Source organism: Vigna angularis, chromosome 1, assembly GCF_016808095.1.
Source record: "Vigna angularis cultivar LongXiaoDou No.4 chromosome 1, ASM1680809v1, whole genome shotgun sequence".
Taxonomy (NCBI): domain Eukaryota; kingdom Viridiplantae; phylum Streptophyta; class Magnoliopsida; order Fabales; family Fabaceae; genus Vigna; species Vigna angularis.
This window is the reverse complement of record NC_068970.1, coordinates 23,392,397-23,407,956: the sequence shown is the minus strand read 5'-3', so window position 1 is coordinate 23,407,956 and position 15,560 is coordinate 23,392,397. Positions and strand designations below refer to the sequence as shown.

Below are 15,560 nucleotides of genomic sequence, written 5' to 3'. Positions count from 1 at the left end.
TATTTATTATTCTCCTCTCACAATTAAGTTTTACTTATCTTTTATTAATTATAAAAGCAACTTCTTTTACTCAAAAAAAGAATATAAATAATTTTAGCTTAGATGTATTTATAATGTTTAAATATTTTTTGTTAATATCATTTAAAAATACATTAATATGGTTTCTGTATAATTTATAAGAAGAAAAAATATTATGTAATTTCATTAAAATTAAAATGTAACCTAACATATCTAATCATATTGCAAAACAATAAACTATAAAGTAATAAAAATAAAAACGGTTAGATTTATGGACGTATCCACTACGATTTAAAAGTCAAATACAAGGGTCATATTTATAAAAAAAATAAGAAATATATAATATAATAACAATTTAAGTTTAAAAATCTATTAACAAAATTAAATTAATTCTAAATTAAATTGTGTTGATGATGTGATCCAAGTATGTGACTATTTTCTGTAACTAAATTATAATTTAGCAAAAATACTTAAATTAGTATAATAGTTTCATTTAAAAATGTAATTCATGATAATATATTATTTTGTCACTATAAGATATTTTTTTTATTAAATCCCTATATGAGTTTGAAAATATTATTTTGATTAAAATTATTCACAAGTTTTAATATTATAATATTTCGTTTTAGTAGTAGAATATATAAGTTTATGTTTACTTTTTTCTTCCATCCTTATATAAATGGTTGAGACTTGCTTTTGGTTTGAAGTAAAATAATATGATATAAAAAAAATACCATACATTTCACTGGTTAAATTATGAGATAAAATATTATCCTTGTCCACAGAAAAAAAAAAAAGTTTGTTAATAGTTGACAAGTTATTTCTATTGATGCATACTTGGAGCATGATATCATCAGATTCACATTAAGAAATGCCGGTGGCCCTTTTACACTGCTCAATGGACAGAGCTGTGTCGGATGCAGTTGCTGCAAAGGTTTACTGTGCAAAGAACCAAACAAGCTAAACTAAATTTTTAAATTTGAACAGGCCACCACTCTGAACCATGCCTATTATCAATATTTTCCTTAACTACTACATCAATCTTTACATTTGATATATATATATATATATATATTATAGGAATAACAAATAAATCTCCTTTTGTAAATATGGTTTAAATTTGTTTCTATTTTAATATAGATATAATGTGATTATAAATAATATCTAATTTGTTTTTAATTATATTTAGAGATAGATATGTTTTTCATCTCATCTCATTGTTATAATATTTATTTCCACGTTAATTTTCGTGTCATTTAAATTATTAAAATACTTATCATTTATCAAGTAACATATTATATATATATTACAAACTATTTTTCTTTTAATTATTTAGATTGTTATGAAATTCATTCAATGTTTTAAATATTTTTTTCTTATTATTTTTGCAATTATTTTTAAATAATATATCAATTAAATATTTTTTTATTTGTATATCTGAAAATTTCTCTACTTCTTTTATAGTTTTAGTTATTATATGTTTTTTTTTCGCATGAAAATGTTTAAATATTAATTTAAGTATTCAATATAGCATAAACCTTTCATTTATTAAATAATATAAAATAACTTATTTTCCTATTCTCTTATTATTAATTTTTACATTATTTGAAAAATGTTTTTGTTTAACTAAAACAATTTCTATTGTCTTTCAACAATTAGACTAAATTGATTTTTTTACAATAGTCTATTAATTATTTATAAGATGCACACTTATTTTATTATTTTTCTATTTATTATTTATTTTTATCATATAAAATATTATTTTGATATTTTTATTTAATTATTTTTAATTTTTAAAATGTAATTTTATCACTATAATCATAAATAAATTTTATTTATTATAATATAATAATTTAATTAATTTTCATAATTTTTTTATAATCATTCAAATTGAAATTCAAAAGGTAAAAGTTTATGTTTAATTTTAATTATGATTAATTTAACTTTTTTCCTTTGTCAAATATAATTTTAATTAGTATATAAATAAAGAAATTATATTAAAATTTAAAAATTGATTTAAAGATATTTATTTTTTTTGTTTTCTTTTTATATTTTCTGAAAATATTTTTAAACTTTATCCACTAGGTTTTATTAACATTATTTGATAAATATTTTAATTGTTATGAAATTTTATTTATTATTTTATAATTATAATTTTTTTATAAGTATTTGATATTAAAAAATAAAATTATTTTCATTTGATAATATTAATTTTCTATTTGTTTTACAAAAATTAATTAATTAATATTAAAACGGTATGAATATATAATATAAATATATACTTAGAACGAAAATGATACCCATTGAATTTAAAAATAATTTCTTTAAGAATAAATACGAGCTAGTAAAACTTGTTCCGCGTTACCATCCCTAAATCAATCCATGTAAATATATTTAATTTTTGAGCAATTCTGTTAATCTTTAATTTGTCAATATATATATATATATATATATATATATATATATATATATATATATATATTAAAATAACAAATTATCATACTAAGCAATTATCCATAGTAATTAAAATCCCTTATAGTAATTACACGCTCATTTAATTTTTCTTTAAGTATTAAAAATATATTATTATCTGAAAATCACTTATAGTATCTATTATCCAAATAAAAATCATGACACCTCAAATCAATTCGAGCTATAATCAATTGTATAAAATCACGTTGATCTAAGATTAATTCTATAAAATTTTACATCCAAGCACACACTTAGTCTGTCATATGATTTTTATTTTATTTTTGATATTAATACACAGTGCTCATATAAACACAGTACGATGAAGAGTGATGGCAGTGTAACTTGAGACTCAGACATGGCCCCCATCTGCCTGTGGCTGATATGTTCGACGCCTAAGCTGAGAATCAGAATTGGGTTGTTGCAGAAATATTTTCGTCGGATCATTAGGATCAACATACCTGCATATGATTTCAATCATCATTATTAAAGCTTATACATTATAAATCATACCGTGCACACTCTACACAAACTTAAACTTGGACTAAAATTTTAAAGCATAATCATTCACTTACGCATGTCTCATCATCTCATCAACAGGAGTCTGAGCTGCCTGCAAAGGATCCACATAAGATTGTGCCTGCATATTGTAGTGTTGATTATACTGCCTCACTGAAGCAATCAAATTGAAGAAAAGGGGAATGAAGGTTCCACATCCACCCTCTTTGAATATGATCTTAAATGAGTGTGTGGAGTAAAGTGCTCTGTGTTGGTCATTAGGGACAACCTGTTGCAATTAAATTAGTTCAGGATTTAGGATCCATAATTTTGATTTGTAATAAAATAGTAAGATGTACAGCAAAAAATAACTATTTACTTACAGGCTCAACATGTCCCGAAAGATTGTTGCAGTGAAATATTGGCTGGTTAAATTTTTCTCCATGGACGTAAAGCTGCATAATTGATGAAGAACTAAGGATCAATTAAGAACAAATGGCATGCATACATCACGTTTTAAATTAATATATATGTTTTGACAATCTACAAACCAAATACAAAAATAAAATGATGAGTAATATATATACATGTTACCCCAAATTTCTAATCTTAACTCCCTTTAAAATAAGATTGACTCTAGTGAAGTTCGACATTAAGTGAATATCACCTTTCCAATTAAACCCAATGGCGATACTCACTCAAATTTCATGATAGTAACTTAAAATCCAACTTCAAGCAGCTAACCCATGACATAAAACGCGTAATCTCAAATTTCAAGTCATTGTATTTCAGGGATGTTTGAAAGAACTTTCGTAGAACTAATGTAACAATATGCTTCCTGAAGTATGTAGCCCATAAAGATAAGTTATTTTAACTTATTCCAACAAGTTTCATGGTCAAATTTCTATTATAAATTCTTCATATACTAAGAACTTACTGAATACTTCACCCAAAAGTCCCCTTTATCCAAAATACAATGGGAGCAAGAAAGACACATAAATAAACGCATGCTCACAACTAAAACACGTAGCAGATAGCTAATAACTTCATAATTACGTTGTCATTCAGGAGTAGGAAAGATATAACTTGATAGGCAGTACCCTCCAACTAAGAAGGTATAGGAAAGAAGGAACAAGAACATAGTTCTTGGCCAAATTGGGTTTGGGCCTGATATTTTAACTGACAGCTAACATTGGTTAGTTAATTAGCTAACCGTTGGTTAGATAGGGGCAGAGAATAAAAGGGGAATTGTACAGGGAAATGGCGCAATCATAAAAATGAGGGTACAAAAGGGAGAGTAGAGGTCTCTGGAATATATATGGTTCAACTGCATAACTTTCTTTTTAACAAGTCTCAGTTCTTCTAGTTGTTTCTCTCTGATCCTCTCTCTACTAAAATATGCTCGCATGTCACCTATACTAATCTACATTTACTTTAAAAAAGAAATTAAGAAATAACAATTATTTGCTCATCAAGTTATTTTTTAAACTTATAACCACATCATATATCAAGTCCCAACCAATCTGAGAGACTAACATAATAAAATCTACATTCATAGTTTTCAGCGTGTTAGCACTACCCAAGCAATGATAATGCGCTATTCCCCGAGAACCAACAGGCCTAAAACTCCACCATCACAGAATTCACACAAGTTATAACAGACGTCATAAGCCACAAAAAAAATATAAACCCAATTATTCAGTGAAGTGGTTCTGCTAGAAAAAGATTGCTATAAAGTCATCCACAAACAAAACAGAAAATGGTCCATTAAATCATCTTAGCATAACAACAATGGCATTCAAGATGTAACGGATAAAACTCTTTTGGTAAAAGAGGAAAAACAATAAACATGAAAACCAGGCTGCACAGAATTAGTAATCTGAAACAGCATAAGGAGTGACACATACCAAAGGCATATCAAAAGCTGTAAAATGCCCATCTGGACTTTTAGCAACGAAGACCATCCGAATATTTGACAAATAGACGATTCCTTTGGTTTTGACATGACCCCCATGACTTCTGAAAAAAAAAAAACAATTATATCAAACACAAAAACCACAAAAAATAATAAACACATTTCACATGGACCTGAAGGTCTTTCACCTACAAAACAAAATTAGCAAATAATTTCATATGTTCCAAATAGCCTGTTAGCAGAGTCCTAACCTGACCTAACACATATTAGCATAAAAAGAAGAAATATCAATCTCCTATAATCATACAATTGCCGCTCTAATTTTTCTTTTCCGCTATCTTGGAATTAACCGACAATCCCCAAATATTCCTTTGCCAAAAAAAATGAATGAAGAAACAATTCGAAAGCGAAGAAATATATAAATAAACAAATGGAAAATCGAAGAAACGGTGAGTAACTAACCCAGAGGCAGGAATCTTATCGATATCGAATTCGACACCGTCTCTGGCCAGCACAAACATCTCGTTGACGAAAGGAACGGGCATTCCATTAGGAAAGAGTTGAGGATTCAAAGCCATCTTCTCTCTCACAGATCCAAGTTTCAATCTTCAATTATCTCTCCCTCTCTTTCCCCTTCGTTTCTCTATAATTGATGAACCTGCAAGCGGGTCTTTCCAGATTTTACCTGTGCCCTCTGGATGTTCTTTATATACAATATGTAAATTATTTATTCATTTTATTTTCAGTAATATTTTAAAAATAAAATACAAAACTTAAATGATAAGGTAGATAAGAGAGAGAGAAAATAAAATAAAGAAACAACTATATTCTGCAAAAACTAATATTAAATATGTACCCATATATTACTAAAATGTTTGGAAGAGGACGTGTGAATTTTGAAATTGAGTATTCATATTTGTTATTTAATTATTTAACGACATTTAATGATCGGCTGAGAATAAAATGTTAGAAAATAATTTGTAAGTAGACTTTTATTTTATCTTCAATAATTTAATCGAGTTCATCCTTAATTAATCTACTAATTCAGAAGTGAATAGTTTAAAAGTATATTAACAAAATATTATTTAAAAGAATGGGGATACAATTCAAAACAAAAATATAACTACGTTGCAATAATAAAGTGAGAAAAATCCACCGAAAAAGCAAATGAACCAATGTATTCACCAATAGTCAGTGTGTGTATAATATATATATATATATATATATATATATATATATATATATATATATATATATATAATAAACGTATACATGATGGTGACAGAAATAAACAAATAAAGAAAGAATGATGAAGGTGTGAGTAAGAGAAGCTAACTAGCAACAAGTGAGACAGAAAATGGAAAGAGAAAACCTGAAGTTGAGATTCGAAAGGTTGGTGCCCTGATTACCAGGTCCTTGAAGTAACAGGGTCTGCATTTTACTTTAATCTTCTCATCCCTTTCTTTCAAGCAATGTGTAACACTATCAAATTCGATTTTTTTTTTAAGTTTATAGACAAATACGATTGTTTTATTATCGAAGCAGATAAAAAATTTTAAAATTATGTTTATAAGTAAATTATGTCGTTGTCACGCGACTTTAAATAAGAAGTCGTGGAGAGTTGCACAATTTTAGTTTTAAACAATTTAAAAATGTGAAGTTGTACACCTTTAAACATATTTTGACATTTGTAATTGATTACAAGAACATGTAATTGATTATTAATGTTGAAATCGTTAGTTGGATGCATGATTTCAGTGTGTAATCGATTACATATTTATTGTAATTGATTGTTAGTGCATGTAATTCGAATTGCAGGACATTATAATCTATTATAATTATATTTTGAATGAATACTAGTGAGAAAAATTGGTAAAACAAAGTTTACGTAGTTGTTGATAAAGTGATTTTTTATTTGTGGTTTGTACCTATTATATTAAGTTATAATTGATTATGATTTAAGTTTTAAGTAGAGGGAACAAAAGAACACCAATAGAAGTAAATAAATTCACGGACTAACATAAAAGGTACTTTATTAATTTACAAGAGTTAGTACAAAAACTTAATACTAAATAAAACATAATACAATTAAATTTAATAAGATCTTGATGGCGCAAAGTGATGACGTAGAAAATTCATGTTGTCTTCGAGATGTGCAACTCGAGCATCAATGTTGTCAAATTTCTTCCTAACAAATGTCTGAAGATCACAAATGTCTTTTATTATTTTTGTCAGCATTACAGAAGAAGTATCTTGCCAGGGTGGATATGGTGGACGATCATTATGAATTGGCTAAACATCATCTCGTTTATGAACCCACTGCCCATCTGTGTTATTAACAAAAACAAACAAATAGATAACTTCAACTCCAATTTTGAAAGACCTTTTAACTAGTATATAAGACTCATCATCAAGAGGAACTTCAAAAAGCTCCATAAATATGCTAATGAGTTGGGGTACAGTAGAGGAGCATTATCCCGTAATGTCTTTTTCATCCCATGTCTGATGAGATTAGCCTAATTAATGTTCCTTGAAGTAAAAATTGTGCAAAATATAATAATATAGTGGATTATTCTACTGTCAACCTTCATCATGCCAACAAGTATTCTATGTGTAATGTTTTCATTCAGGTTACAAATCATAGTCGTAACATCTAAACTAGAGTAACCATCTCTCTACTCACCAGATATATTTCCTTTAAAAAAGACTCCTTGAGAAGGTGTGTTTGTTAAAGAATAAAATAATGATTAAGATATTGTCATTTTTACTATTTTGACTTTAATGTGAATTACTTCATCATCAGAAATACACATGTTGTAGAAAACTTAGACTAATTATGGATAATAATGTTTATTTATGAGTGATAAAATCAACCGGACCAATATTTGTTAAAAGATTGTAGCACTTAAAATTTTGATCTTCAAAAAAGTCTGAAACAATGTATTTCGATTCAATAATGTCACAGTCAAAAAAATTTGGAATAATACTTATGTTAGGATCTAGGATGATAGGATAGATTGGGTTTAAGAGTTAATGGTGTGGGGTGTCGGTTGTGTGAGTTGAAAAAAGGGGTAGCGGGTCAGAGCTACTATAAATAGAGCTCTTGTAACTCTGTATAGGGGATCAAATATACCTTGTGTAAAGTCAGGCGTTTTATCTTGTAGAGAGGGGTTATGCCCTCAGCCAGGGAGATTATGCTCCCAACTCATTCTTGTAAAGATGTCTCTTATACTGTGAATAATACAGAAACCCCATTCTTTCTTTCTGTCCTCATCGTTTGATTGTGTTCTTGTTAGGTTCCAAACCCAGGAACCTAACAATTTGGTGCGACCCGCCGGATCATCAAGGGAGAACTGTCGGATTCGAAGTAGGGTGTGCCAGTTCGAGAAGCTGTCATATCGATAAGCTGTCGTTTCGAGAAGCTACCATTTCAAGAAACTGTCATATCGAGACGCTGCCGGATCGGAGTGGGGGTGAAGGATCAAGAAGTAATCAAGAAACTGTCGGATCCCAATTGGAGGAGTGACGTACGCGCGTGATGGAGGGAAGAGTAGTGGCGGTTGAAGGTCAGTTGGAGGCGGTGGAAATCGTAGTGGCGGAGACGAAGGCTGACACGGTGGTTCTGCGACATGAAACAGGAGTTTTGAGACAAAACTGCGAAGCGATGATGCATGATATCCAGGCGATCCTGAAGATACTGGGGGATCGCAATCGCGATCCAAACGGCCATCGCCAAGGGGCCAGTGAGTCGTCGGTGAATGACAACGGCGGAGGAAACGAGGGAAATAGAGGAGGAAGGGGGGAAGGGAATCAAGACGACCCTTCCAATTGGAGGAAACAGGTAGAATTACTAGGTTTTGAAGGGGGCGACCCATTGATTTGGATAAGCAGAGCGAAGAAGTTCTTTGAGGAGCAGAAGATGGCCGAAGACGAGAAATTACAGTTGGCTTTCATCGGTATGGAGGGGTATGCCGCATATTGGTTCCGTTTTTGGAGGGAAAAAACCAAGAACAATTCTTGGGAAGGGTTGAAGAGAGCGCTGGTGATCCGATTTGAAGAACGGAAAGGGGGTACCGTCTTTGAAAGGGTGGCAGCCAGTAAGTAGTCGGGAACCGCATAATACATCCCAGCATCGAACGTAAACGATGGTACAGTAAAAACGGTCTACCAGTCATTGGCCGAGCGGTCCGAGGCCATAGAAGACCAGTCGTCTTGGGGACGAACGAGCGGTGAGGTGACACGGTCGGAGGCCGATTGCTATAACCCATGCCGATCGGGAGTTGCCGAGTGGTCCGAGGCCAATCACCCAGGCCGATCAGGAGTCGCCAAGAGTGTGGGGTCAATCTAGAATATGCACGGTCAGCCAGGGAACCGAATGATTTTGGTCATCAAAGAACGAACGGTTGAATGCAAGAGGGAGGAGTCGAACGACATAAAGATATGGAGAAGAGAACCGCACGGCAGAGGACTGTTGGATCCGAACGTGAAAGGACCACTGAAACCGAACGGGAGAGGACGTCGGGAAGCGAACGTGAGAGGACTGTCGGATATGCACGGGAGAGGACTGCCGGACCCGAACGGAAGAGGATGGGAGGAACTGAATGGTCTTATAGCTACAGTAAAAGGCCGAACGGTATTACACTCAAAACGGTCTCCTAGTCATTGGCCGAATGGTCTTACAATTACATTCAAAGGCCGAACGGTCTTACAATTACATTCAAAGGCCGAACGGTCTTACAATTACATTCAAAGGCCGAACGGTCTTACAGTCCAAACAGTCTCTCAGTAATTGACCGAACGGGCTTACCATTAGAATGAAGGATGAGGAGGGAAAGGTGGATGGAAGAATCAATGCCCGGGAGAGAAGGACATATTTTGTGAAGAGGTGGACTAGCGAACAAAAGAAGGGCCTTGCCGTTCGTGAGGCACCTACAGAGGGGAGTGAACTTTTTGAAGCTTTGAAAGACATCGAAAACCATTTCCTCACGGCTTATAATTCTGGAAATGAGGTGACCAGAATGCTGGAAGCTAATAAAATCCAAGAAAAATGAAAGTTATTGGAGGAGGAATTGCCACCACCCAAACCTCCAGACCTGAATTGGAGGGCAGTTGCCAAAGGGTTCCAATAATATGAGTACACGATGATGAAGCGGAGCAAGGAGATCAAATCTCACGTTTCCAACCTTGAGGACAAGGTTGTTCTGAAGCGGGGTGTAATGTTAGGATCTAGGATGATAGGATAGATTGGGTTTAAGAGTTAAGGGTGTGGGGTGTCGGTTGTGAGTTGAAAAAAGGGGTAGCGGGTTAGAGCTGCTATAAATAGAGCTCTTGTAACTCTGTATAGTGGATCGAATATACTTTGTGTAAAGTCAGGCATTTTAGCTTGTAGAGAGGGGTTATGCCCTTAGCCAGGGAGGTTATGCTTCCAACTCATTCTTGTAAAGAGGTCTCTTATACTGTGAATAATACAGAAAACTCATTCTTTCTTTCTGTCCCCATCTTTTGATTCTGTTCCTGTTAGGTTCCAAACCCAGGAACCTAACAACTTGTCATATTGTACATTTGTGGAGAATAGCTAATTAGGGCATGTGGTTTGGAGAGATGAATTTGGTGGTGGTGGTGGTGGTGATGGTGGGCTCTTAGTGGATTGACAACGACGACATCTCGGAGTAGAAGAAGAACCCCTTTGTCTATTTTATGATTCTACCATTGATGATTTTAGATGTCTTAAATATTGCTTTAAAGGTATAAACACTCATTTGATCATCTGGGTTGTCCTGGTGTTTAATAACTTTATTTTTTTTCTAAATAATTAAATATGACTTTAAAGGTATGAACGTGATAATCTGCATCGTCTTAGTGTTTGATAACCTTTTTTTTCTAAATAATTAAATATTACTTTAAAAGTATAAGTACTCATTGTCCACGTCTTGTTGCTTTCCTTTTTTTTTCCACCATTCCTAAAATACCAAAAAAGTACAAAATCTTCAAAACTAACAATAGCAACATTGGGTCATGGGCTATGTTTCTATTGGAATAATACTTACCTGAGAGTATAATAATAATATAAGAATGACGACTGACACACCAAACTACTGATATTTAATTATAATATGTAAATATGGTCCAAATAAATATAAGTTTGGACTCTTTCATAATGGAAAGGCTTAAGAGGCATTATTGGGTCACACTCTTTAATATGCCTATTAGGTGGGGTAGAAACAATGTGCTACATAATTAAAAGTAGATGTCACTAATCCACTCTTAGAGATAACTTTTTCATGAACACAACCAAATTATTATGTATTTTTCATTGCATTAAGAAGAATAAGTTGACTCAATTTCATCTGTGTACCTTTTTCTTTGTAATTATTAAGTATGAGCGAGTTAGTTTATTGATTTATATCAATTCAATGTTATAAGAACAATGTTAATTTTGTAGTGAAGATTAAAATATTGAATGAGAGAGAAGCTATACCATATAGACATTGATTGATCTTATTTCCTCCTTTAAACCAAAGAACTTGATACAATTAATTTCTCAAAATGAGCAACCAATACACAACCTGTTCAGATATTAGAATAGTTACATTTTGTACTACCTTCAGTTGAAGGATTAGATTCACTTAGTTGGATGTGTTTTCTTCTTTGCAAAGAACATTACAACCTTTGAAGGAAACAATGACTTCTTCTTCTTCTTTTTGTTCTTATACGAGGATGATCCATCTTCAGTGCTGTTTGAAGGAACTGCTTCTTTAGGGCTTAATGACTCATGCACAGGCTCAATTTCAGCAGCAGTGTGCTCCTTTGGTGACTCTTGGTCAACCAGCCATGTTCTTAGTTCATGTTCAACAGCTAACTTTTCTCCAGCGGCCTTTTCAGCATTCCCAGTTGCAATGTTCAAAGATTCCTTTCTTAGAGATAATTCCTCATTCAATTCTTCTAACCTCTCCAAACTTCTATATTCACACTCCCTTGCCAGCTTAATCTGAGCATTAGCAGCTTCTATCCTTGCATTGGCTTGTTCCTCAGCCTTATAGGCTTGCGTGCTGAGCTCATGGTATTCATCTAGTGTGAGTGTAACCATTGAGGAAGAGCTATTCTCATTGCTGTTTTTAGTTGATTCACTCTTCTCCAATGCTGAGATTGCATCTCTGGCCAACATCTCAGCAACCTTGGCTGCTTCTATCTCCTTCTGTGCTGCCACTAAACTGTTTTCTAATGTACTTGATCTGGATTTGACTTCTTCAACCTCTTTTTGTGCTTCAAGCAGCTCTTCTTCAGCAGCCTGAGCAAGTGATTTGGCCTCATCAGCCTCTTCTGCTGCTTTCTGCAGTTTCTTGGGCAACTCAGACATCATTTCTCTTGCTTCATGCTCTTTCATCTCAAGGAAAATTGCGGCAGTCTTGGACTTCTCCAGTTCAGTTTGGAGATCCAGAACTGCAGTCGAAGCCATTTCCTCACTTTGCTTAAGGGTAACCAGAACTGACTTCTCTTCTTCTAGTTTTGAGTTTAGTGACATACAAGCTTCCCTCAAGCTTTTAACATCAGAAGTTGCTTTCTCTATGTTCTTCTTTAGTTCCCCAAGTTCCTCTTTCTGTTGTTTGTAACATTCCTCATTGTCCTTTGATTCCATGTACGTTGCCATTTCAGCTTTCAAATCAAGTAATAAAGAGGAAGCTGATTCTAGTTTAGATTTAAGAAGCCTGACTGAGAAAACTTTCTCATTCAGTCTTTGGAGCTCCTCTTCTGCTTGTTCAAGTTCCTGTTTCAAATTGAGAATCTCTTCATCAGCAACTCCTAGTGTTTGTTCTTCGGCTTCCAAGTGTGCGGCTCGTGAGGATTTTAGTGCCTCTTTTGTTGCAATCAACTCAGCAGTCAAATCTTGCACTGCCTTTTCAATCTGATTGGAAGCTGCAACGGTTTCTTCTGCATTGTTGATTGCCGTATCTCTTCCACTCACCATAGAAGCATACTCCTTGCGCAGTGAGTCCAGTTCTTTCTTAACGAATTCTAACTCTGAAAGCGCTTCCTTAAGCAAGGCCTTTTCAGCCTCAACTTCAGCTTTGGCTTCAATACTAGCCTCACTTACAATGCTCTGCTCCATCTCTTCAATTTTGAGAAGCACACGTTCAGCCTCTTCCTTTGCCAGAAACTCATCTCTCTCTACCGTTTCTAAGTTGCGTCTGAGTTCTTCTGTGAGCTTCTTGGTGTTTTCCAATTCCTCAACAGTTTCTTCCCTTCTGAAGTCTTCTAGAATCTTGCTTCTCTGTTGAGTCAGAAATATTAAAGGTTAAACTACTGGTTTATCATACCCATAGCAATGAGAATCAAGTGAGGTAGATAACGAGTTGTTTTCTATTTTTCCCTACACAAGGTTTTGCAAATGGTGCTTCATACAAACTCAAAACCATAAAGAAAATGTAAGGTATAAATACGATTCAAACAGTATATATATATATATATATACCTCCTCCACCAGACTTTGGGTTCGACGGGATTTCCAATCAACCCTTCCTCCAAACTTGGACACAGCATCTTTGACAGATTCAATAGGAGCAGCTGTGTCAATGATATGCTTAGAAAACCTCGGAGAAGATCCTGGAGAATCATTCCTTCCCTGAGAGGAAAAAATTGGGGAGGTTTCATTAGTGTTATCTTGAGATTGATTGGTGTAAGTAATATCAGATTTCTCTCATACCCATTAAAAACCATTATTTGGTGAGTTCATGGATTGAGTAATTACCGTTGGGGATTCCGGCTGTAGTTCCATGGAAGAGGATTTTGAAAGAGGCCCCTCTACAATATTTCTCACAGGGTCTACCACAATAATGCCTGCAATTCAAGTGCACAAATATTTTGCTCAAAATCCAGTTCTCCTGTATCAACTTTTGAAGAGTGTTACCCAATTGAAAACTTGGATAACGAAAATGGACATATCGCTTTTACGTTTTAATCAAAACAACAAAGTCACGAATCACATCAGCAAAACGAAGAAAACCCACATAGAAATTCAGAAAATTTATAAGTGCAACCTCATATGCAGTTTATAATCTCCATAAAAACTGGAATACATATTATTATAGGAACAACATTTTCTTTAGAGTCCAATGCTCTTTAAATGATGCATGCAGACGTGAAAAGAAGCATGAGAAGAAGAAAAAAGAGAATAATTGAAACCTGGATGAGAGAGGCTCTGGAAAAGAAAGGAAAAGAAAAGAGAAAGTAAAAGGTGGTGGTCCTATGATAGGGTAGAAGGAGGAAAATAGTGAGAGGCAATGAAGGAGGAAGGAAGAGATTCAAAACTATGCTTCCTCCTTGCGTTTGCAATTCATGGAAGCTCCCAATAAACCAACTCATCCTGCAAAACTCCTTTATGTTCCAACACGTGGTGGATCCACATTTCTTCCTTTTCCTCCACACAAACAAAATGCTATCAAATCTGAGGATACTAATCACTCCACACCAATCTTACTACGTTCTACCCTCCTAAACCTCTTATATATGTGTGGTTTGTTTTTTTTTTTTTTTCTTTCATGTCAAAAATCTAGATATGATTCTGCTAAGAAAATATGCTCTTTTCTTTTCTTTTCTCTCCGATAAAAGTTCCTGTCTTCTTAAAATTGAATCATTATCTACACAGTTTATAGAAATTTTTAGGAAAACTAATGACCTTTATTGTGAAAGCGGGAGAAACAGATATTATATTTAGAATATTCTATTTTAAATTATTAAAATAGAAATACAGAAAACATATTTGCGTGACTTTTATTAGTAATTGTGACTAGAAATTTTGTAATATATTATTAATCTTTCATGTGGATATAGTTCCATCGACTGGCAGGTATAGGATTTAGTGTTAAGAACCTGGAAAACAAAATATTAGAATTCACAAGTGTTTTAAAACGTTGAGATCGAATATTTTATTTAAAATAATTTAATAATAAAAAATTTCGACTTCATTCTTATATGATCAATTCTTAGTATTGAGCAAATATGTTTCGGCTCATTTTTCCTTTCGCTCTTAGGTCAAAATTATGCATGTTGATTCTTTGTCGCATGGGTATTATGTGACCTTTTCCTAATTGCTTGTCAATTTGAGGTCTTAAGGACTCACTTCGATCACAATTTGGTGATTTGTAGGCATTTATAGAGTTTCTTGCATTTGAAGTAATAGTTGGACATTCTTAGAGTTGTAGTAGTTCTTTGTGAGGTAAGGGAAGCTAGATCTTGTTCTTGATAAATTTGTTAAAGCATAAATTGATATTGATTAGGATGTGTAGTTGTAGATATTGGATGTTTATGATTAAAATGCTAGTAATGTGAATTGTTGAGTAAGTGAGTTTGATCACATGAGTTGATGTTGAATGATTCTGTGCGAAACTCTAATTGTATGATAAATTCTGTTGTTGAGATATTTGGTGGTGTTTAATGTGGCAGAGAATTGAACTAGGTTGAGTTGTAATTGTTATTGGCAAATTTTACATTTTAGGTGTGAGTTCTTTTGAGTTAAAGGGTTAGAAAGAGGAAATAAAGTCTTAGAATATGTTTAGATGTGATTTGAAGGTTGTTAGAGTTATGAAGTGGTTGAAATTTGTTTTAGAAGAGATGTAGTAGTACTTTGGTGGTGGCTTTTGTTGATTTTAAGAGCATTTTTAGG

General features: G+C 33.1%; 2 protein-coding genes across 2 annotated transcripts; both read right to left on the bottom strand.

Annotated features, from left to right (window-relative positions):
- Positions 1–2,681: 2,681 nt before the first annotated feature.
- Positions 2,682–5,638, bottom strand: LOC108333983 (UPF0664 stress-induced protein C29B12.11c). The gene is made up of 5 exons (XM_017569528.2): positions 5,363–5,638; positions 4,893–5,004; positions 3,369–3,440; positions 3,063–3,274; positions 2,682–2,948 (listed from the first exon to the last, which is right to left on the bottom strand). Exons 1-5 carry the CDS (start codon positions 5,476–5,478, stop codon positions 2,840–2,842), a joined length of 621 nt encoding a protein of 206 aa, XP_017425017.1. The 5' UTR covers positions 5,479–5,638; the 3' UTR covers positions 2,682–2,839.
- A 5,735-nt stretch (positions 5,639–11,373) lies between these two features.
- On the bottom strand, positions 11,374–14,269 carry LOC108333686 (protein WEAK CHLOROPLAST MOVEMENT UNDER BLUE LIGHT 1). Its single transcript, XM_017569167.2, has 4 exons — positions 14,081–14,269; positions 13,647–13,735; positions 13,371–13,520; positions 11,374–13,169 (listed from the first exon to the last, which is right to left on the bottom strand). Exons 2-4 carry the CDS (start codon positions 13,671–13,673, stop codon positions 11,523–11,525), a joined length of 1,824 nt encoding a protein of 607 aa, XP_017424656.1. The 5' UTR covers positions 13,674–13,735; positions 14,081–14,269; the 3' UTR covers positions 11,374–11,522.
- Between the last annotated feature and the right edge of the window lie 1,291 nt (positions 14,270–15,560).

Bases quoted from the DNA above. Each gene is read 5' to 3' on its own strand.
- LOC108333686 (XM_017569167.2), bottom strand. From the start codon at position 13,673: ATGGAACTACAGCCGGAATCCCCAACG. The intron at 13,521-13,646 runs GTAATTACTCAA...TTTTCCTCTCAG, and splicing joins TACAGCCGGAATCCCCAACG to GGAAGGAATGATTCTCCAGG. The intron at 13,170-13,370 runs GTATATATATAT...CTGACTCAACAG, and splicing joins CCCAAAGTCTGGTGGAGGAG to AGAAGCAAGATTCTAGAAGA.
- LOC108333983 (XM_017569528.2), bottom strand. From the start codon at position 5,478: ATGGCTTTGAATCCTCAACTCTTTCCTAATGGAATGCCCGTTCCTTTC. The intron at 5,005-5,362 runs GTTAGTTACTCA...TTTTTTTTTCAG, and splicing joins GATAAGATTCCTGCCTCTGG to AAGTCATGGGGGTCATGTCA. The intron at 3,275-3,368 runs GTAAGTAAATAG...TAATTGCAACAG, and splicing joins TTTCGGGACATGTTGAGCCT to GTTGTCCCTAATGACCAACA.